This window comes from Natrix helvetica (genome assembly GCF_964273705.1).
Source record: "Natrix helvetica genome assembly, chromosome: 6".
Taxonomy (NCBI): Eukaryota; Metazoa; Chordata; class Lepidosauria; order Squamata; family Natricidae; genus Natrix; species Natrix helvetica.
Genome location: NC_138553.1, coordinates 41,586,735 through 41,611,980, shown reverse-complemented (window position 1 = coordinate 41,611,980; position 25,246 = coordinate 41,586,735). Strand labels below are relative to the sequence as shown.

The 25,246-nt window shown below is 34.9% G+C and overlaps 1 protein-coding gene across 3 annotated transcripts in view; it reads left to right on the top strand.

Moving 5' to 3' along the window:
- The window catches only part of TMTC2 (transmembrane O-mannosyltransferase targeting cadherins 2), a 253,147-nt gene that overhangs the window by 128,684 nt on the left and 99,217 nt on the right, over nucleotides 1-25,246 (top strand). For all 3 annotated transcript variants that reach the window (XM_081958577.1, XM_081958576.1, XM_081958578.1), the window contains exon 2: nucleotides 7,953-8,523. In XM_081958577.1, coding sequence (XP_081814703.1) covers nucleotides 8,113-8,523 — 411 coding nt within the window. In that variant the 5' untranslated portion in view covers nucleotides 7,953-8,112. The remainder of the gene's footprint in view (nucleotides 1-7,952; nucleotides 8,524-25,246) is intronic.

The window sequence follows — 25,246 nt, the reverse complement described above, 5'->3', positions numbered from 1 at the left end:
AGAAATAAAGGGAGACAAGTATAGATCTATATCAAGCTATTTAGCACTCATCAGCTAGCCATACCGTTGCTGGGATTCAAACTTGGGCTGCATATTAGGCAGTTGCATTAACCTCTAAGTCACAAGTTCTCCTCCCTTTATTCTTCACCTAAGTTCTTCACTTAGTTCTTTGGCGAGGAAGATTGAGATCCCTCATTTTGTTCTATCTGGTTTGTGACAGTTGCCATCTTTTATTGATTTTGTTGCAATTACTTATTACTTTTTTGATGGTTATGAGCTGCCTAAGTCATTGGGAGTCAAGCAGCATGCAAATTTAAGAAATCATTATTACTAATCGTGTTTGTTGATCAATAACTATAGGGCTCTATTTGCATATTTCTTTTTGACATATATTACAAACCTGTTTGTTATCTTGACAGCATCCCATATACATCCATATGAATTAAGAGTTAACTGAACTAATAAGAACAGAGAGAGTTTAATGCCTTAGGCCTGATGTTTTTTAATACTGTGTTACTTCATTATGACAAAATATTAGCAGAGTGGACAGGAAAACAGAATAACAGAATTGGAAAGGACTTTGAAGGTCTTCTAGTCCAGCAGTCCCCCACTTTTCCAGCTCTGTAGACCAGCAGTGATGACGGCAGGGTGGGGAGAGTGGATGGTTTTGCACATGTATGTGCTGCTTGCACAAATATAACTTCATGCGCTTTCCTGCCACTGGTTGCCTGCACCAGGCCGCAGACCGGTGGTTGGGGACCCCTGTTCTCGTCCAGCCCCTTGCTCAAGCAGGAAATCCTATACCATTTTAGACAAATTGTTGTCCAATATCTTCTTAAAACCTCCAGTGTTGCAGCACCTACAACGTCTTAAGTCAAGTTGTTCCACTGATTCATGGAACATTAAAAGTGATACCATTTTTTTTTCATAATAAAGTTTGAAAGCTGAATTATAGCTAAAGCAACTTGGACAGTCTTCTGAGTAATAGGAATGCTGTTTCATTTTATCATTATATACATGATTATCTTATGATCTATCTTCAGTAAAAGAATGAAGTCATACTGTATATATAGAGAAAGCTAAATTATATTGAATATACTGTAGTATTGTGTAAACACATACGTGTATGTTTATGTGTATGTGTATGTGTGTATGTGCGTATGTATGTATGTATGTATGTATGTGTATATATATATATATATATATATATATATGTATTTATGTTACAATTACATAGTACAATTACAACACACACACACACACACACACACACACACACACACACACACACACATATATATATATATATATATATATATATATATATATATATATATATATATTCATGAAGGTAAACACCAAGAGTAGGTAGAACATATGGACACTAGTGCAGTATTCCATATGAACGTATACATAATTTTATATATTTTTATTAAATCTATTAAATAAGAAAATAAATGAACACAACTAATATATAAGTAAGAAAAGAGAAATCTAAGCTAAGAGTTCAAGAAAAGAAAAAAGGTGAAGAAAAATGGAAAACAAAGACAAGGATGTAAAGAAGTGGCTTCCAATATTCTTCATAGGAATTATAAATACAAATGCAGTTATATTTTAATTCTCAGTCTAAAGTTACACCATGACCCTTTCTTTCTATAATCTATACTGCCTAATCATCAAAATCATAAATCACAAGTTCATTTTTTCTCAATTTTTCCCCATTAGAGGCTTCCAGTAACCAATAGATAATGAACTGAACTTTAAAAAAATACTTTTTAACAATATATTTTGATATCTAATTGAAGTGATTATTGTCATCTATTATCTCTAGACAGCTCTATAGGTAGGTACACTTTGTGAAATCATTTCTATTTTTTTCCTGACAATAGTCTTAGAAATGATGGCTATGGAACCTAGGCAGAGGGCAAGTGTCAATCTGAATAAATGGTATAGTTCCCTTTGATGTGATCCTCTTTTGTAATACCCAAGATATTGTTGAATCCTTGGTGGATTTTATCTTCCCACTATTAAAGTGAGTTGAGGTAACCTGTGCAAGAGGAGCCTCATGAGGATGGAGTTCAATCATGCCTACTGGAACAATTTTTCCCTATAGAGTTGTCTGTTTTCTAGTAGGAAAAATTATGGAAAAAGAACTCAATATATTTCTGAATTTCTAGGCTTTCCAATAAATTTAGAATACTCTTGCAGGATACATGATATCAAGATTAGTTTAATAAGATTATCAAAAGGAGAGACACTCACAAACAACAGTTCCAAGTTTGAATCAGCTAAGGATCTCCATTGTAATTGAATATTTTTATGTATTTTATTTTTCCTATTGTTTAGCATCTTGTACTTTTCTATTATATTGACTGATCGTTGAATAAATGGTTTTCTTTTTGCAGAGGAGACAATAAGGAAGTCATTTGCTATCATTTTATTTTCCTTTTAAAAAAACCCAACCAGAACAGTTTAATTAAATATAAAACAGTGATAACTGACTTCCCACAACCCTATATAATCCATTAGCGATATGAGTATGAGTATATGAGTAAGGCACACTTTTCTCCTGGGATATGTAAAATGAAGAGTGATTAAAAGTTGAAAGATAGACTTTCCTTCAGAGCGAGTAAATGCTGTCTTTGCCTAACAAAAAAAAAAATGCAAGTCTTGCTTGGAACTTTGACAAATGACTTTCTTTATGACACTTTGTCTTTCAGAGTGAGAGAGCAGAGATTAGAATCTTTTATTAAACAGCCCATGGATAATTTCTTTTATTATATCCATTAGTGATGCTGGATTAGTAACCAGAATGGCTATGAAAGATAATTTTTTTGTTAAAGAACCTACTGATAACACGAACCTGGTGGTAGTTTGTCCCTTTGGTCAAAAAATGTTTTTGAGAAAACATTAACTATCTGAAATATTATGCAGAAATGCATTTAGCCCTTGTCAAGATGTTAATAAAATTACTTTTATTTTCTATCTGGACAAAAAAAAGTAATGTTACATGCTAAAAAAGAACATTGTTTAGTTTGTTAATATGTTTTTATTTCAGAAAAGTGAGAATATTAATTATACATGAAAGTAATAAGGTGCAAATGTACCTAGTAATACAACCACTGAGATAGCAGTATTGAAGTTTGATTTTATACTTTTTCAGTGATAATTGCTCTGAAAAACAGATTGTCTGACCTTCAGAAACTCCAAAAGATAAATAAGTCAATATTTTAGACATAAAGTTGGAATATGTTTATAATTGCAACTTTCTTATTTTCTCTTTTATGCTTTATTTTTTAAAGTCTCAAATAAGCATTTAATAAGAAAAAATACTTCTTCAGCTTTCTTCATTTGCCATATTTGCTGAAGAAATTAAGATTGACAAGGAACAAAATTAATATATCAGTGACTCCCTTTGTAGATTCAGCTTAATACAGGTAGTCCTCAACTTACCACAGTTTGTTTAGTGACCATTTGAAGTTACAATTGCATTGAAAAAAGTGACCTATGACAATTTTACACATTATGTCCATTGCAGATCCCTGTGATCACTTGATCACAATTTGGACATTTAGCAACTGGCATGTATTTATGAGGTTGCAGTGTCCCAGGGCCATATGATCACCTTTTGTGACCTTCTGACAAGCAAAGTGAATGGGGAAGCCAGTCACAACCTTATTACCAACTTAACAAGTGCAATGATTCACCTAAAAATCATGGCAAGAAAGGTCTTAAATTGGGGCAAAATTAACTTAACAAATGTCTCATTTAGCAACAATTTTTTGGCTCAATTGTGGTTGTAAATTGAAGACTATCTCTACTACTAACACATTCCAATAGGAAACTGCTGGTTACAAGCAACCAAACCCACACTTGTTTTTATTTCAGTAACTTACTGTGAGGGTCAATTTGATGCAGTAGTTATATAGTACCAGATTGGAAAACCAGTAGATCATGCCTTTTAGTTCCACTGTAGGCATGAAACCAGCATGGTGACTTTGGGCCAGTGACACTCTCTCACATGGAGGCATATGGAAATGGGAAAGTAAGTCATGGTAGAGGAAGAGATATTGGAAATAGCCATAGTGCAGTCATTTGATAGAGCTGACATTTTGTGATACCACCATTTGACACCTGCTGCATCTGGTCATCTGCAAGATAGGAGATGAAAAGAGACAAGACTGGAAGTACCTCAGCGAGACAGACAGAAAAAAACGTGGGCTCTGAAGAGCCTCACGTAAATTCTGCCTGACAAACTGATGCTGATTGATCTTCGGATCAGAACTTTCCTGCAGGGAAAGTGAAGAAAGAACTGTGTGTCATTAGACCCAGAGGAATATAACAGGTTCCTCATAGGTCGGAGATTAGCTCTCTGAATTGGCATCGGGGAGGTAGCATGGCTGCTATCAAGTTGTCAGCTTCTGGACTAAGCATTCTGAGCAGGAGCAGTGTAGGAATGGAATGTGAAACCTGGTAAGAAGATCTAATTAACCAACTGACATAAATCAGAATCTGGAGAAGGCAAAGAACCTTGTGAGTAGAAATAAATAATATTGATGGATAGATTGGGATTTTTGACGGAAAGAAAAGAAAGAAGGGGAAAAATTTGTGGTTTGAATCATTAAGCCCAAAGAGAACTGCTTGTTTTAAACAACTTGGAGACAGAAATGAGGAAATAGAGAATTGACTAACCATTGGAATACAAACTTTGAATTTAGATTTGAAAAGATTTTGTCTTTAAAAGAGATTAATTGACAATTGGGAATTCTACAAAGGGAAAGAAGAAGGAGGGGAGAAACAAAACTTAAAAACATACCAAGGAGACTTGCTTTGTTCGAGTTTGTTCTAATTTACATACCTTAAGCAACTCTAATCAATGAGAGGTAGAAAGTAACAAGGAAAAAAAATTAAGAAAAAGCATTATTTTCTTCACTCATATCCTATTTTGTCTGGATTTAAAACTTGGTTTAAAAATATCAAGCTGTATTGCTGGGAATCATTGAGTTGAAAGAACACAGAGCCATTTGCCGGAGGGAAGAACAAAGAACAAAGAAAGCAAAGTAATTAAGATTGTTCCCCCTTCTCTTCCTCTCTATTTTAGTTGAGTCAGAATATAAATTTGGATCAGAATAGCAAAATAAGAAGAAACCTTGGAAAACTTGGAACTTAAATTATAATTAACTGTATAACTAATTGTAATCTTGGAACTGGACATTATGGAAAGGTGGGAATTTGAAGAATTATGTGAAATTATAAAACAAATTGCATAAATCATTAAAATTAAGTTTAAATAGAATTTTGAAGTTAGAATCTGAGGAGAGGCAGGAAATGAGGGAAGAAGAGGGGGGGTGATGAAATGATAGAAATGGTGGAAAATAAAAAGCAGACAAAAGATTTCACTGGGTTTGACAGTGGCATAGGGAAAACTGAAAAGGGGAGATATGTCCCAACAAAGAAAAGGACAGGAATAGAGAATTGGGACAAAAGACTTACTAGGAAAAAATCAGATATTTAGAAACTGTTATTTGGAGAATATAAAGTTGAGGTACGTGATTTACTCTTTTACATGACAACTAAATTGAATTGCTAACTGATTGAATATGATAATGGAAAGATAATTAAATATAGGTTAAATACATAAAATATGGATACTCTAGAATTCTTAAGAAGATGAACAAAGTGACGTGTGTATTGCTTGTTATTTTACATGGCAGACGAAGGGAATTGTAATGAACATTGAACAGCAAGGATTGTGATTTAAAGAGAATTAAATATAAGCTAACTTAAGATATGGAAAAATGGAAGGGGAACATGAAACATACTTATAATGGAAAATTATTGAGATTATAAAGACAGAACTAAAAAGTTTGGGGCATGTAATGATGTATAACCATACAATATTATGATGAGAATAGTTGGGAATTGTAAACAGGTCCACATTCCAGTCAAAAATAAGTTGGGGTGGGGGTGGTTTAAAAATATAATTGCTATATATGTATACTTTTTTTCTTTCAAAAAAAGGAGGAGGATATATGTTAAAATTAAATATGTTTATTGAAATGTTTATTATAATTATAATGAAATTATAAATACCATCAACATAAAATAGAACATTCAGAGGCTGAAATACACCAAGTAAATGAGATGAAGAGTGTGGAACAGAGGAGAGAGGCAACTGAAGAAGAGAGGGTTAGGAGAGAGGGGGGGAAGAGGAGGAGAGAGGAAGGGAAAGTAGAGAAGAGAAGGAGATAGAAGGAAGAAAGACAGAGGTAGGGAGGAGGAGGAGTGAGGGAGAAGAAAGTAATGGATAAGGGTACAAATATGGTGTATGGAGAGCAGAAGAGCCAATAATCGTTCTTGGGGGTTGATGCTAAGACGAATTGATGTTAATATTTAATAATATAAAATAATATTGGTTATGTAACAGTATACATGTGGTTATTTGTTATGAAAATGAAAAAATAAAAAAAACTTTTTATAAAAAAAAGAAAGGAGATGAAAAGATGGATTCTTGCTGTAGATAATCTCAGAGGAAATCTGGTTCACTTCCCCTTTAAGAACTCTAGAAGAAGCAGACTAGGACTTTTCCTAAAACAGGATGTTACATCAACTCGATCACTTGAACACTTCAACTGATGCCAAATATATGTGTGCTTACAGGCCAAATGCTATATTGTAATGTGTTACATGTAATTCACGGTATTGGTTTTTACTTAAAAAATTCTAATGGGGTTGGGATCTGGGAAAGTGTGAGAGTACATATCCCAAGTAAAATCAGCATGCCCAACAAATATAAATCAAAAGTGCTGCTGCAAATCCCCTCCCCCACCTGGCCATTTTGTCAGAGGGGCTTAGAAATAGGCACTATTTGTAGAGAACAGTCCTTCCTATTATGGCTGTCATAGCTTTTTGGAATACATCAAGACCTATCTGTACAGAAGGCTTTTAATGATTTCTTTTATTGAGTGAACTATCCATGCCATGAATATTGTATTATGAAATATGAATATTGTATTATGATGCATTACTCTATCATCATTCAATATTTGTCTATAGTATTTTATCACATTTTGACTAAAGCATGTACCTCTTAAGGCTCAGAGAAAATGAAGAAATATAATGCACTTATAAATAAATAAATTTGAAGTTCACAGGATTCCTAATTCTGCTTTAAAAAGTATAGTGTGTATGTGCAAAATATCAATTTACAGTAAGAACATGTTTCTTTCATCCTCAATCAGATGGTCAAAACTTAAAAATAAGTAGAACTTATCATTCAATTTATCTTGAAATGATCCATTATGCTTTTCTATGAATTGAGAGAAAAGTTCAGTAGAATGTTTCCAGTTATGGAAATCATTCCATCAGCAACTTGAAGATTTCTGACCCTCTGGAGCAACAGTTTTCAATGTATAGAAAGTTTCAAAGAGAAGAATAGGAGGCAATCTGTTGACTAAAATATGTGGGTATCAAAGGCAAATTATGTATGTACTTCATATAGACCTTAAAATCTATTAACTTTTAGCTACCTTTCCTACTCATATTAAATAGCTGTCTCTTATTTTTAGACATTTATCTGTAAATTTCAGTCACGTTTTTTCCAGTTAATTATATTTCTTTTACATCATAACTATAATTTATCAATGATTGCTTCTGGATTAGGCTCAGATGAATGAATTGTTTTAAGTTAATGTATTCTATATTTCCAAGATCTGAAAAGCCAATTGATGAGGACATTTATTGAATTGAAAAGTTAGTAGAAGTGCACTTCTATCACTACTTGTGTGGAGTTAAAAAGGAGGAAGTAGTACTACGCTTGATAGTGTACCTTTTGATGCTAATTTCATGTCAAACTGGAAATAAAATTGTTAATTTCAGTTACATTATTTAGCAATTCTATTTATTGTTGTCATGTAGTTTTGATAATTTTTGTATTTGTTTTGTTTTTTTAGCCGAGCAATCAAGACAAACCAAGATCTTCTTCCTGAAACACCTTGGACGCAGTTATTCTATAATGACTTTTGGGGCACTCTTCTGACCCACAGCGGGAGTCATAAATCCTACAGACCTCTCTGCACGCTCTCTTTTCGCATTAACTATGCTGTTGGAGGAATGGATCCTTGGAGTTACCATCTTGTAAATGTCCTTCTACATGCAGCAGTCACAGGTCTTTTCACTAATTTTTCTCGAGTGCTGTTTGGTGATGGACACTGGACCTTATTAGCTGGTTTGCTGTTTGCTTCTCATCCCATTCACACTGAAGCAGTGGCAGGGATTGTGGGAAGAGCTGATATTGGAGCTTGCCTTTTCTTTCTGCTCTCCCTAGTCTGTTACATTAAACACTGCTGTACAAGAAACTACTCAGAAGGAACCTGGGGCTGGATCTTGGGTGCCGGTCTGTGTGCCACTTGCAGCATGTTATGGAAGGAGCAAGGAATTACCGTGCTGGCAGTGTCAGCGGTTTATGATGTATTTGTATTTCATAGGCTAAAAATGCACCAAATTGTTCCTGCGGTATATAAGGTGAGTGGGATTGTGTTTTGCAGTTTTAGATTATAACAGCACACAAATACACAGATTTTATCAAAAACAGAAATGAATTATGTAATGATTCAATCTCCTTGGTTTTTTTCCCCCAACAACAGCAAGTACTGTACTTTTCACTCTGAAAGGATTCAGTTACTTTCACTATAAACAAAGAACATTGTCTCATTAATAACCATGTTATTAATTTGTAATTTGCCTTGGGCAAATGTTATTGTTGCTTCTACTAAGAATTTTGTGTGTTTGGAAAGGGGGGATATTCTCATTCCCCCCCCCCCTCTCTCTCTCCATCTACCCATCCTTCAGGTTTATATTCATCAAAATCATAATTGACTTATGGCAGCTTAGAATAATATATAATACAAGAAAGTTTGTATTTGGTAATACAGATAGGTATGACTTTAGTAAATAACGTGATTGTACAAAGCATTTGAAGCCACTGCTTTGCCAAGCGAGCATGGGACTTTGATTTGGAAATAGCTGTCTTTGAATCCTTAAAATAAATAAGACACTTTGCAAGACTTTTGTGACTGATTTGATAGCTGTCCCTGACTGTATTTGCATGTGATGTAGCCAAGTGAGCTTTACAAAAAAAGTGACTGTTGTAATGATTAAAAAAACACTTTGTATACATTGCTACAGTTTGTGAGGCACCTCTTTTGATTGTCTTCCACAGCCCTAGCAAACCCTGATCTTTATGCAATTTATAGCCCTGGACTTTCATTTTAATTTGCCTTTTTTATCACCATCCACCCTGAAGGGTTATTTTGAGGTTGTGGGTTGATGAGCTACTAATTTAGTCCAAACTAAATCAAGCTCTTTTCCCCAAGAAATTAAATCAAATTGCAAAATAAACCTAATAGTTTGTCCAGATTGCTATTTTTTTAAAAATGTGAACGTATTGTTGTGTATACATAGATTGATTTGTAGAATGCTTTCTCTGTAAAGAGTCATTTTATATAACTATTTTCCAAGGCATGCAGAGCTATCCCAATAATGTGAAACACAATTTCATCAAGTGAATAGATTATAAAGAGAGTTGTAATTATAGAAGCCATGCATATTCAGATGCCTAATTCTGCCATTGCATTTCCCAGCCTGAGAACGGGGGTGTTAATCAACTTTGCAGATTGCAGTATTGTGTCCAATTAGTACTACAGAGCTTATTTATGTCTCCCTGCATTATGTTTGCCTCCATATTGCCCTGGCTTTTTGCATATGAGGCAAAGGGTATGACAATATTTTGATTTAAAATGCATTGGAATTACTTCTTCATTGGCTGTATTATTAACAGCACTGTTAAATGCTTAGCTTTTACATTTTCTGAGTACCAGCCACTGTTTTAGGAATCGGGTCATTCCAATGCACAATATATAGACAAAATGACAGCTAAATACCTTCCAATGTTTTAAAGCAGTAGTTTTCAATCTGTGACCCATGGATCCCTGAGGGTGCATGCAAAGTCAGAGGAAGTCCACAAAGGCTTGAAGAAACATTATGATTTAAATCTTGAGTCCTGGGGTCCATGACCATGGTCCATGATCATAAAATGTATTTAAAGGGGGTCTCTGGTAAAGAAAAGATTGAGAATTGCTGCTTTAAAGAATGGCCATTTTTTAAAATAATGAATGAAGGTTTTATTTAAAGTATATAAGCTTTTTCTAAAGAATCATACAAGATCATCTAATTAAACCCTCTAAAGTATGAAAACCAATTTTTCATAAGGGCTGTCTATCTGTTCCAGAGGTGGAGAACCCACAGATAGTCTCTTCCACAGTTGTATAGATCTATCAAGAAGATTTTAAAAAAAGAATTATATTTAACTGAAATTTAGGGAATAACTTATATTATCTATTTCTGCTTCCAGCTTCTCTGGAAAGAATTTTTGATCATATTCCCTGTGGTTTCCCTTTATATATCTGAGCATGGCTGTTCCAAACTAAACAATGTAAACTCTTTTAATCTATTATTTAAACTATTATCTTATAGGGAATATCCTGAAGTCTCTGAATCGTGTTTATTGTCATTTTCTGAACAGTCTTCAAGCTGTCAATATCTTTCTGTAAATGAGATGCCTAGAATCATATGCAGTACTCAAAAGTGTGTCACCAATGCCAGGTAGTGAAGACTGATAACTTCATGCTTCTTTCATACACTGTTTCTAATGCAGCTCAGTATGGTGTTGGTCTTCCATGTTCAAATTGTTATCAAAGACTAAATCCTTTTCTGTGTTTTCAAATCATGATTTCCCCATTGTGTACACATGTGTCCTACATTTCTTTCCTTCTTAAATGTAATACTTCATGTATCTTGCTAGTAAAAGACATCCTGTTCTTTTCAGCCCAGTCTACCAATTTCTCTAGATCAGTCTAAAATCTGCTGTCATACTGCATCTCTCAACTTTCTGTTAACTTAAATTTGATAAGTTGCTCATCCCTACCATCATCCAAGTCATTAATAAAATTGTTGAAAAATACTGGCCCCAGAGCCGAAGCTAAAACCCAAACCTTCTGGAACCCCCACTAAATTACAGTTTTCTAATTCTATATTAGAGAATTAATTCTGACTCTTTGTACTTAGTTGTCTGATACATTTTGCTATAGTGTCACCCAAACCACTCTTTAACAAATTAGTTGTAAGTTGGAGACTACCTATATTATATTGAATATATTACTATTACAGATGAAAATATAAATGATTTGGAGCTCTAATAATAAAAGTCAAGTAGAATGAAAACAGGAAACAAGATTAAATGCAAAGTAGACCACAGTCATCATAATAGGTCCATCAGCAAACCTTAGAACTGACAGAGTTGTAAGGAAGGAATATATTTAAATGGTAGATAGCTTCGTTTTGATCAACCATAAGAAGGAACCAGCAATCAATGTTCAACAGACTAGCACTTAGTAGGGTACCAAAGAAGACTTTGGAAATGTATTTCTGTGGAATTCATCAGGTAATGATTTCATCTCTGAAACTCAGGAGACCTGATTGTTGGTGCTTTTAAATTAGGTTTGAAGAGGATTCCTAGAAATATCATGGAGAGCTGAGATAACAAACAACTAGATCATAGAACAAGTCAATCTAGAATTCTTCCTCAAGGCACAAACAGTAAGGCTTTTTGGACACCTCATGGGAATACCTAGTTCTGTTGGGAGAGCTCTATGCTTGGAGAAATTGTAAGAAACAGAAAAAGAGGACAAGCAATAGCAAGGCAGATAATTCAATTACAGACTTGATTGTACATTTAATCATTGCCAAATATCTAATTATCTGTAGCATTCAATGTATTGCAATATGGTAATAGACAGCCTTATATGTCACTTAGGGTTTTATAGTATGGATATTTTTATTAAAAATTAAGGAAAGTTACTTTTATTTTAGGGAAACTATAAGAGAGCTAATGCTTCAAGAAAGTATTGTATTAAAGTCATATGAACCAAAATAATATTTGTACTGCATGGAGTTCTCTTTTTTGCTGCTTGATCAAAAATGCATATTCTTTCAAGATCGGAGAGTTAAGCTAAATTGAGAATTTGAAATCCACATTAATTGCAGTACCTTATTGGAAAAAAAACCTTCAATCTTTTATGTCCTCTCTAAGGTTATCTGTGTAAACTATTTTTCAAAACAGGAGCATTATAATAAGAATGAAGACATCCTTGTGTATAAAAGCCCTTCACTGAATAAGAATTACGTTTCAGTAAATTATCTTTTTAAACAATAGTGCCAGGAATATTTGGACTTTATTTGGACTCACAAGTGTTACAATACACTTGTGAGCTTGTAAGGATCCTTTTACAGCACTTAGGACAATATTGTCTATTTATAATTTGAAAACAATTGGTCCCAAGCAAAAAAGGGGGAGAAAAATCCTAACAACCTGGTATGTAGTAAATAATTGTTAGATTTAGAATGTTGTCTGACCCCTTGCCAGTTCTTTTATTTCCACATAAGTGTTCTGAGACAAATGTGCCTTTAAAAGTGCACTAAACTGTTAAACATGGCCTTTGTGTATGCTGTGGATTTTTATACTTTGAAGAGCAGAATAAAAGGTTAGAAGCACAACTGATTATTCGCTTGTAGAATAGATGCATTCAAGTTTGTTCAACCGAGATTTAATTTCTCTAGCATTTATATCTCATTATAAACGTGTGAAAGTCTGAACAAATATTTGTGTTTGTTTCTGTCCTGCAGTTTCCTGTGTCCTAGAAAACAACAGGTGTGCTATTAAAACAACAACAAAAACATGCTAACTGCAATTTCTAGTAAACAAGCCCAATAGCTGGAAAAGATAATTTTGAGATTACTCATCTTTTAAATGCCTTATTGCACTATAATTTGAATAGCATCATTAAGCCAAAACTTATTAAAAAAAATAGCAACAAGAGAAGCAAAGGCGAATAATAAAATTTCAGGCAATGGTTTTGTGATAGTTTAACGATTTTCAATGAATAAATAAGGAACTCCAAAATCATTTGCTTCCTCTGTCTGCTTTGTCTTCTATTACTGCATTATTTAAAAAGTCTAGCAGACTTAAAGATCTTCCACACACCCTTATAATCTTATCTCGAGATATAGTGAACCTCTGAAGCAGATTTTAAAGTTGTGCTTTTCCTTTCCTTTGGAATACGCACACACACACACACGCACGAACGCACGCACACATACATACATAAAAATAAAAGGAAATGTCATAAGTGTAAACTTTAAGTGAATTGATATTCTTGTTATCTGGTATTTGATCTTTTTTTTAAAGTCATTGCTTTATTTTTGGATCATCTTTTTGTCTTTGCTTTTAATGATCATATTTTGATCTATATTTTATTGCAATTATATGTAAGCAAGTCATCTCTTGGTGAAAAGAGTAGTACAATGAAGAAAGAATAAAGGGTTTAAAAAACTAAAATGAACAAAATTTCTTATGACTTATAAATCTGTGCCTCATTATTTTAAAAACATTTCAGTATATACTCTCTGATGTAACTCTAATGAAATCATTAAATGGAAATCATTTAAAAAGTTCCAGCTTTAAAATAGTCAGTACAGCACAGGGTTTACTGCTGTAAGAGGCCCAAAACTTAAGTAATAGGAAAAAATGTGAACACATTGAAAATCTTCCAGAATTTTTTTTATTATTATTTTCATTTCTCTTTGAAGCTAAAGGTGAGATTATAGGTTTTTCTCAGGAATTTGTACAGATGGTTCTCGCCTATTGCTGAATTCAAGAATAGGATATCTTTTACTCAGGGACATTTAGACTTCAGGGGATTGTTAGATGTTTTTCTTTTCTCAGAAAGCTTTTTCTTAACATGTTAGATACTGAAATAAAATGTTTTAGGAAAAAAATGTTATGTTAGGATACTTCAGGAGCACAAAAAACAAATTTTAATATTGAGACATTTAAAGCAGTGGGGGTTTCCTACCGGTTCAGACCGGTTCAGCTGAACCGATAGTGGCTTGGCGGCATGGGTTGCTGGAACCAGCAGCCATCCAGGCCTGCGTTGCTTCTGAACCGGTTCTTCGGGCAGCGCTGTAGCCACCGCCATCTTGTTTTTCGCTTCTGCGCATGCGCAGAACAATTTTTATTGCACTGCGCATGCACACACAGTGTGCCCATGAGAAAACCTGCAGTAGTGCCTGCCTGAACCCACCCCTGATTTAAAGATATAATTTAAAATATTTATTTGTGCCATAGACATTTGTTTGTGCTTCAATACAGCAGTACTGATTACTACAATGCTATATTAAAACTATGATTCCTAGTTTCAGAAAAAAAAATTAAGTTACTTTATCCAATGTTAAATATGAAAATGTCCTTTTTTGTTTTGTATGCTAGGAAATAAATACTATATGAAGAATGTAAAATTGCAACATCGTACTGGAGAAGACTGGTAAAATGGGAAAAAGCTGATGATAGAATATGCATGTAGAAACATATTATTTATATAATGGTCTGTCTTACCATGTACTGTTTGTTCACTAAACTACTTTTATTAAGATGGAAACATGATGAGTGTATCTACATCAGTGCTTCTGCAAAAATACTAGACAGCCACAAGACAGCATGAACGTTTTTACTGTGAGAAAGTACTGTATGTTACAAGACCAATACAGCTAATGCGAAGCAGTACCTCCTAATGTACATTCCCTCCCAAAAATTTTCATGTGAAGAATTGCCATGAGCCGTGAACACTGTGGTTAGAATGCAGTATTACAAGTTAACACACTGCTCACTGTCAGGAATTCGATTCTGATTGGCTCAAGGTTGATTCAGCTTTCCATCTTTCCGAGGCTGATAAAACGAGGACATGAGGATTGTTGGGGGACAATATGCTGATTCGGTAAACTGCTTAGAGAAAGAGAAGGTTGTAAAGCACTGTGAATCTATATATAAGACTAATTGCTATTGCTACCAAATGGGCTGATTCATATATGAAAAGATATTCCTATAAGTACTTTGGTGAAAAGCTGTGTACACTTTATGGATCAAAAATGCTACTTTGAAATTCAGCCTATATCTAGTAGTAGCCAATGTAGTGCCTGAAGTATTAATATACTCATGATGGTCACACCCTCCTCACAGGTGATATTCAGCAGGTTCTGACCAGTTCTGGAGAACCAGTAGTGGAAAATTTGAGCAGTTTGGAGAACTGGTAAATATCACCTCTGACTGGCCCCTCCTCATCTATTCTCTGCCTCCCGAGTCCCAGCTGATTGGGAGGAAATGGAGATTTTACAGTATCTTTCCCCTGCCATGCCCACCAAGCCACGCTCACAGAACCAGTAGTAAAAAAAAATTGAATCCCACCACTGACCCACTCATAAATGGACCATTGCAGTTTTCAGGTGTAAAAGCATTTCCATATTAAGTGCATTACAGCAATGAAATTGATAACATGAGGTGTGCACCAGCAGAAGGTATTAAAAAAACCCACATTTCATTTGGAAAGAGCTGTGGAGATTCTTAAGATGTAGGCTGTTCCCCAAGGGAAGTGCTTGCCTCCTGCCTGCCTCCTGGATCCAGAGACCCAACCCTCAGTGATATTGTTGTTTATTATGCTGGGTTTGGAATCATCCACAAAATAGGGAAGGCAGTGTGTCCAAATTTTTGCAGACAATTCAGAAGGATGTAATATGGTTTCAGAAACTACTCATTTCTTTATTACCTACCAGCAAGATCAATCCCATTCCATGCCCATGACTTAATCTTGACTGAAAGGAATCCAAATCATCCATTTCTCATATAGCTCTTAGCAACTGAATTCTGACCACAATCTCAACAGATTTCCTTTAAAGGAAATATTGGAGATTGGACTATAGGCCAATTCTAGGAAGCGCCTCTTTAGGAAGGGACAGATTATATCATCTCTCAAGCCTGGAGACATCTTCCTTTATTATTAAGAGGCATTGACAATCTCTTGGATACAGTCAATAATGCCCTCCTCTGTTTCCTGAAGAAGCCAGGAGATGCAGGGTTCCAGAGCACAAGTGACAAAAGGGATGCTGGAGATATTAATATGTTTCTCAGATAGTTGCATATAAATCGCTTTTGATTGAATCAGTGAGCATTACGGGGGTATGGGAACGGTAATCAGTAGTAATCAATGTAAATTTAAATGCACTGCATTGTTATTTGATTAAATTTGTGCTTGGACCATTTTATGCTCACAATATATGAAAAGTCATCATTATATATTATCTATGCTGCTAAGTATTCAAACAATTTCTTCAGTGAAATACATTGTTATTTTGATTATTGCTTTTTATTTTATTGTATTACAGAGTAAACCAGTTCACTGCCCACACAATACAAATGCAGCATTAAAATGTGCTGGAAAAAATACTTTTAACGTACTGAAAATAGTTAAAATTAGCTTTAAAAGCCCTTATTGTATAAAGTGTCACTATGAATAGATCTAAAATGTATCATAATTTCCTTTCATTTTTATTCTTTTCCACAATAAAAGTCACCAACACTTAGTGACTCCATGCTGGTATAAAGTAAACTACCATGAATTGTAAACAAACAAACAAAAAAAAGGTGAGTGTTTTCATCTTTGAGTCTCCTAACATTTCCTCCTCTGCCGCAACTGAGAGCCGAAAACCAGAAAGTAGCATTTCCAGTTTTATTAAGTCTGTATATTATTATGACAAGAGTAAAATATGTGCTGCTAGTTATACTTAAAACAAGCCATAAGCTATGTTCTGAAATCTGTTTATTTAAATTAATCATAGTACAAACCTTTTATCTAGGTTTAGACAAAATATCAAAGAGCAGTACAGTAAGTTGAAAGTGGAAATGAAAAATTTTATTCTCTTCAAGGTTCCACAGGAGACAGAAGAAGGTGGAGGTGGAGGAAAGGAAAACTGAGGCTTGTAAATGACAAGGCATAGTTTTCCTGACTATAACCTTTGGATGTGTTACAATGTTATATTGCATTTTTTTCTACTTAGTTTTGCTTTCTGTTGGTCCATCCACAAGGTCATTATTTTGAATAGCAGTCTTACATAATTTTAATGATTCCCCCCCCCCTAAAGTAGGGGTATCAAACTCACGTTGTCACGTGACGTATTAGGACTTTTTCCCCCTTTGCTAAACCAGGCATGGGTGTGGCCATGTGACTCATCCAGTCTGCGGGCTGGGAGTTTGACAGCCCTGCCCTAAAGGATAAGAATTCAAATAATTAGTGTTAAAATGAACTTTTACTGTTTCTTTCAGTTTCAGCCTTTGCAAAATTCTATGGTTCAATCCACCTATATGCATTTGAAAATGACAAATAGAAAAAGCATTAAAAAGTTAGTCTTTGCATTCACTTTTATGTCTTTTACAATCGGGACATCATAGAGTTTCAGGGGGCCATTTAGGCAATACCTATTCCAATATTATGCATCATGCAGAAACAAAATTAAAGCCTTGGGTCTTACTTAAAAACAACATGAAATTATTGGGCATTAATATTTCAATATTATTAATTTCAGGTCCCATCTATTAGAGAGGGTTAGTCTATGGGTCCAAGGTGTTGAACCTTCTTTATAGTTGTGCCTGCATGTGGAAAAAGCCTTCCCCAAGAGATCTGGTGGACCCCAATCCTGTTGGCTTTTCATAAAGCATTAAAAATCCGGATGTTCTCAGTTTTTTTTTTTATTCCAGCCATATTATGATTTCTTTGTGTATTGTTTGCATCACTTTTTTTCGGTTTTAATTTTCTGTAAGCTGCCTATAGTCACTATTTTTACAATATTTTTTGCTTTCTGTTGGTCCATCCACAAGGTCATTATTTTGAATAGCAGTCTTACATAATTTTAATGATTTTCCCCCCTAAAGCAGGGGTATAGGGAACCCCTATATATATGGAACGGTATAGGGTTTCCTGCCTAGGCAGGGGGTTGGACTAGAAGACCTCCAAGGTCCCTTCCAACTCTACTATTGTATTGTATTGTATATAGACACTAAGAGAGGTGGCTATATCAATTGTATAAATAAATAAAAACTTACACATGACTTTGCATATTTTAATGATCAAATCCAGCAATAACAGGCACACAAACTTAACATATACCAGTCCTTCCTATTTGACTTTGACATATTCAAATATGACTTTCTGTTGGAAAACTTGGATGAAATTGACCGGTTTCTTCTAAATTCTTTAATGATTCGGAAGTAACCTGTCATGTTTATTTTTTGTTGATGTCCATTTGGTTTGTCAGAACATTTTGTATCAGAAATTTCTAGCAGTGCAGAGAAAAAGAAGATTCACAGCAGGGCAGCAGGGCAGATGGTTCCTCTGCGTTCTGTTGAGTTTATTTGTGCTTCCTTGATGAGTTCCTAATCCCTACTCCTGTTCCTGATTTAGCCTATTTACTTCTATCAAACTGCTACATTATTTTTCTTTGTCATTCCCAGCCTTTTCTCCAGTGAACACATTAATATCCTGTTGAGTTGTGTATCAAATACATAGGTTTATAGATCCAAACATGATTTTTATTAAGGATTAAGACATCTAGAGAGAAATGTTGCCTTCCTTTTTCAGAAATGCTTTTTAAATTATAAAGAATCATGTATCTTAAAATCTAGTTAATTTATTATAGTTTATAGTGAACGTTCGTTTCTTAACGGTTCAAAAAAGGTAGACAGTATGAATTAATGTTTAGCTATCTTCATAGAATCATGGCATAGTAATTTTTGAAAGTATTTAAACTGGTTAAATAAAATGTGAATTGTATAACATTTCTTAACAATTTTCCTACATTTTCAGTGCCTCAGTACCTTTTAGGCTTCATTTTCTTTATTGCTTGGTTTATATCTTAATTTCAAGCTTTGGAGATATGGTTGTCCATGAATAAAACAGTGTCACATCAATACCAATTTTAACTATACATTTAGTTATGTTAGATCTATTAACATAATTAGGGCCACTATTTTATCTTTCTTGCTATAGATAATAGTATCCAAACATTCCCCTAAACTTGTGGCATATTGGTTTCTTAGTAATAAGCACCTAGAATATAATTGAGTGTTGTGAACTATCTTCCAGCTATGTGCTCACTTGAGTCTAAAAACAATGTCTTTTTCCATTATCTTAGATATATGTTCTACTTGGGAATTCTGCTGAACACCAGAATGAAACCTAATAAATTTGTAAAATATACAAAAATATTTTACAACAATATGTAACTAGATGTCGCATAGATAAATATAAATATATATCTAGCAACAGTTTAGCTTTTCTTGATTCACTATTCTCCCAAGACTGGCCTTTAGAAATTGAAGCATTTGATAAAGCACCACCCATATATTTTCTGAAGGCTCATAAAAGTTGAAAAGCGTTTCAGGCAACAATTGACATCTTGATGAAAATACTTCAACGGGCACAACGGTTAAATGAGACAGAATTCTCATTAGATGCATACCTTTAGGAACTAGTACCATTACTGAAGTCTACTGTGTAAATTGTCTAATCCCATGAGTTTACTTATTAGCAAAGAGGGATGCATGTAAGATGTTGTAAGAGTGACAGCATTGTCAGTATAATTTAGCACATACTGTTGAGCTTCAGTAATTGTAAAAGACCATGTAGGGTCAGATGATAGCTTTAGATCATTAAAGTGAGTTGCTGTTATACTAGCTGTCCCTTAACCATGTACAGCATGCAATTATTGCCAAAAGCTGAAGTGGAGGCAGATTTAGTATTTCTGAATTAATTAAAATATTTAACTGGTGAATTACCAGAATAAAACAATCTTAAACCCTCTTACATCCATATCCATAACAAGATGAGCTACAATAAGAGTGTTTTGTTTCCCTCCCTCCCAAAAAACAGTCTTTAAATTATCTAACTTGTTTTGAATTAGTAGTTCAAATAGATAAAATAACAACAACGTCCATGAGTTGCATTTTATTGTTTACAAGAAATCTAGTATATGATCCTTTGATCTGCATTAATAATGCCAATTTTATTTGTATTGTGATGTATGTTATAAATTATTAAGATATGGGCAGATGAGATCAGTTTATGTGGTGGAATAATTGTAATGATCACAATATCTATATTTAAGATTTGAAGAGGCACAGTATTTGAACTGGTGTTTCAAAGCTTTGTTTGTAAAATAATAAACCAAAAATGCGTATATATGCCTGTTACCAAATACTGGACTAGAATGAAGTCTGTGCCTGTGATGAATAGGAATATTATATTATTCCTAATAATTAATAATATTAATATGGATAATAATAGAAATTAGTTTCTATATCAAGCTTTTCTGGGTTTCCCAGGTAATTTAAATTTGCTCTTGTTGCTGTGGTCCTTTGAGTCTTGGATATTTTTACTTGTGCTTCAGGAACTGTTCAATTACCTTAACTATTTTTCCTCATCATTCAGCTGAAAGTTAGATTTTAGCATCTTCAGTAACATAAATCTACATAGTATCATGTCAGAACTGCAAGATTATGCTGTTATCTCTCTTCTATTCAGTTCGGATATGAATAACTAGTATTAATTTTTGTGCAATTCAGTTAACTGCATTTCTACTAATGCATTATATGTTAAGATAACTATGTTTATTTGAGTAGAACATGAAGCCACCTGTGCAGACTGAAATCTAATTATGCTGCAGCCTACATAACTTCTATTTGGAGAATCAAGCCTATAAAGAGGCTATTAATTAGCATTTACATTTTGTATTTTGTAATGTTTTTCTCCTGTTCTCAGCTGTATTTTTCTATCTCTGTTTCCTTTTTTGGAATTCCATGCTTATTGGAACATTTTATAGCTTCAAAAAAGCATCTTTGTATCTAGCTGTCCTGTGTTGAAAAATGATGAGATAATGGCAGATCTGACATGAACTATTTGTTAACTTCAAGAACGATAGATGAGAGGGAGGAAGAGCTAGGTTATCTAAACTGTATATGAAAGAAACAGAAAATAAGTTTAGGATACAAATTGAGTACAAAGAATATTTGTGTGCACTGTGAGAATATTTGTCTGCCTAATTTTTCTGCTACTGCACCTCCCTGAAGGCTTTCCTAAAGGATTCAGTAAGATCCAGTTTTGATGTTAAAAAGGGGGGCAATGCAGTTGAATGTAGACAACTCTTTTCAAAGCATTCCTAGCAGATACCATATTTTTCAGAGTATAAGATGCACCAGAGTATAAAACGCAGCAAGATTTTGAAGAGGAAATTAAAAAAAAAAGTTTTTGCACTCTGCAAACCTCCCCAAAATGGCCTGTTTTTCATGAAAATGACCCGTTCCCCCCCCCCAAAAAAAAAGGCATGAATAGCTTTTAGGGAGCTTGCAGAGTGCTCCTGGGGGGGGGGGGGCAAAAATGTGCAAAGAACGTCCCATTTTTTGCGAAAACGGCCTTGTTTTTCATTTCAAAAAGGCTATGGATAGCCTTTAGGAAGCTTATAGAGTGCTCCTGGGAGTGGGGTAGGGGTAAAATTGAGCAAAAAATGGGCCATTGTTTGCTCATTTCCGTCCTCCCAAGCCTCCAGGAGCTCTCTAAAAGCTTCCTAAAGGCTATGCCGGCCATTTTGGTGAAGGGGGCGGGGTTTCAGGAGACAAAAAAATGCTGTATTCAGTGTATAAGATGAACCCAGATTTTCAGCCTCTTTTTTGAGGGAAAAGGTGCGTCTTATACTCCAAAAATACGGTACCTTCTTATTACAAGCAGCAGAGTAGTTTTTCTGCATAAGAGCAGTTTTGTTGATATATTTTGATTATTCCTGCAGTCCATATATAATAATGTAAACTCTCTGAGAGATTCCCCCCCCCCAATCTCCTCATCTGTTGCAGTCTGTCTTCAATATACATACATACATACATACATACATACATACACACACACACACACACACACACACACACACACACACACACTTGAGTAGTGTCTAGTACATTATGAGTTGCCTGTGTGTTGATGCTGATTCAAAGGTATGCATGCACACATATATGTGCCTTCATTCCAAGCACATAATATATGTTTACATATCTCAAGGAATATTAAACATATATATTCACAAAGCAAAAATATGTATTCTGAGTTGGATTTTCCCTAACTTCCTTTCAGCACAAGATTGATCCTTTAAGAACAGCCACAGAAGCTGGGTTGGAAAAGGAAAGAACTAAGATTTAATCTCTTATTTTATCTCTTAGGAAACTATAAGAAGGACTTTTGTATCAGTAATCCATTTATTCCCATGGAATAGATAAATATATCTAGTCAGAAAACTGTATTAGAATATTGGTTTATTTTGTTAGTTACTGTTTCAGTTCTTTTATCTTTTGCTGTCCTGTTACATTCAATATAAACAGTAGTCTGACATTCTTCATATTGTAAGCTATACATAAAGATCTAATTTTTCATTTAGAATCATTCTGGAATTTGAATATTAAGTTGGAATTTTCTATCTCATCTTTTGATAAAGATTAGAAATTAGAATTCTTTATTGACCAAATGTGACTGGATCCACAAGTAATTTGTCTGTGGTGCATAAGCTCTCATGATCATAATAATCATAAAATGCATTCATCATAAATCATAAGATACAACACAGTCATAGAATACTAAATAAGCATTTAACATAGGATACTAAATAAAACAATTAATAAAAATCGTAAGATGCAAGCAATAAAGCTATAGTCATAAGAAGATCAGAAAATAGGTAACTGGAAAGATGAAAAGGTTAATTAATATAGCCCTACTAGGTAATTTGACAGTATTTTGGGAATTAGTTGTTTAGCAGAGTAATGGCATGGGGGAGAAACTGTCTTTGTCGCTAGCTATTTTGGCAAACCCGTGCCATCACAGCATAATCACATGACATATCACAAGTTTTTTTTCCTCCTTCACTAAACCGGGAGTGGACGTAGCCAATGTGTGATGCATTCAGCCCGCAGGTGTAAGTTTGACAGCCCTGCCCTATAGCATTGTCTTGAGGGAAGAAATTGAAACAGTTTATGTCCAGGATGTGGGGTCGGGGGTCGGTAGATACTATCACAGCCCTCTTTCTGGCTCATGCAGTGTACAGATCCTCAATGGAAGACAGTCTGGTAGCAATTGTTTTTTCTGCATTTCTAACTATCTATTGAAGTCTGTGTCTGTCTTGTTTGATTGCAGTGCCAAACCAGACAGTCATAGAGGTACAAATGACAGACTCAATAATTTCTTTGTAGAATTGTATAAGCACCTGTTTGTGCAGTCTGAACTTTCTGAGTTGGCACAGGAAACAACAAACATTCTTTGTTGTGCTTTTTTGATTATATTTTTGATTGTAGGTGTCCATTTTAAGTCTTTATTATAGAACCTAGAAACTTGAAGGTCTCTCCTGTTGATACTATGTTGTCTAGTATTGCAAGAGGTGATAGAATAAGAGGGCTTCTCCTAAAATCTACTATCTTTTCTACAGTTTAGAGAGTGTTTAGTTCAAGATTGCTTCACCCACACCACAAGGCTACAACTTCCATCTGTATGCAGATTCATCATTATCTTGAATGAGACCAATCACTGTTGTATTATCTGCAAATTTCAGTACTTTAACAGAGGTTTCTTTGAGATGCAGTCGTTGGTATATATAGAGAAGAAAAGTTGAGAAGTTGAGTCCACAGCCCTGGGGGACTCCTGTGCTAATTATACAGGTATCCAATATGATTTTGCCTAGCTTCACCTGCGTCTTCCTGTCTGTTAGAAAGCTATGACCCACTTACAAGTGTGATCAGGCTATTTGAATTAGTTTAGTTAGAAGAGTACCTGGAATGATGGTATTGAATGCCAAGCTGAAATCTACAAAAAGGACCCTTGCATAGGTCTTTGGAGATTGAAGATATTGTAGGATGTAGTGCAGAGCCATGTTAACAGCATCATCTGCTGATTTATTTGCTCCGTAGGCAAATTGCAAGGGGTCTAATAGCTGATCTGTGATGGTTTTCAGGTGGGCCAGCACTAACCTGTCAAAGGTTTTCAGAACTATGGATGTCAGAGCAACCAGTCTGTAGACATTCAGCTCCTTGAGGGAAGGTTTCTTCAGCACTGGGATGATAGCAGACCATTTGAAGCAAGAAGGAATGTAACACATCTCTAGTCTGCAGAGATATCTTTGTAAATGTTCCAATCTGTGCAATCAAGCCAAGCTTGTAGCTTTAACTTTTCCTCCTCAGTCCAAATCTTCACTGATTTAATTGTTCGTTTTATGATTTTAAGCCTATAAACAGGTACAAAGTGAATCATACAATGATCAGAGTGTCCCACAACTGCTCATGGTAAAAATTGATATGCATCTTTTAATGTTGTGTAGTAGTGGTATTATTTCTTCTAGTAAGACAGTTGACATGCTGAAAGTATCTTGGTAGCTCTTTGCGTAAGTTAGCACTGTTGAAACCTCCTAACACAATGAGGAGTGAATCTGGGTATTTCTCTTCAGCCACATAATCTGGTCAGCTAGAGCAGTGCTCCCCAACCTTTTTATCGCCGCGGACCGGTAAATGTTTGATAATTTTTCCGAGGCCTGCTTGTTTTGATTTAATAATTTTAATTTAATTGTATTTAAACATGCCTTCAAAATAAAATACAGCTACACCAAAAAATGAATATAAAGTGATTTATTTTATTTAACTCACTAGAATGCCAAATCAATGAGAACCCTGAGCTTGTTTCTTTGCAACGAGATGGTTCCATCTGGGGGTAATAGGAGACAATGACACCCGAAGTGTGTTGCTTATGTCCAGTTTATTCCGTTGTTTTGTTTTGGTTGCTGTCACTGCAGAAAACCCCGCTTCACACAAATAGGTTGTCGGAAATGGCAATAGGGATTTAAGTGCTGTGGTGGCAATCTCAGGGTATTCCGCCATGACTTTAATCCAGAACACCGGCAGAGTTGTTGTCTCGAACGTAGTTGCCAGCGTGCCCCTTTCAATACAGAGATGCCAGCATGCCCCTTTTAATACAGAGATGCCAGCGTGCCCCTTTCAACACAGAGATGGCAGCATGCCCCTTTCAATACAGAGATGCCCCAGCATTCCCCCTTTCAATACAGAGATCATCGCGCCATAGTGCTGAGTCTCCTCAATAGCAGAGAACCCCCGCCCCCCTGCCCCCCGTGCACTTATGCCTGAATCCGCACAAACACATTTGACCCAGGAGTTGTTGACCTAAATAAGTGCAATAGGCCTGGGAGAATGAGAGGGCATTCTAATAAAACCACT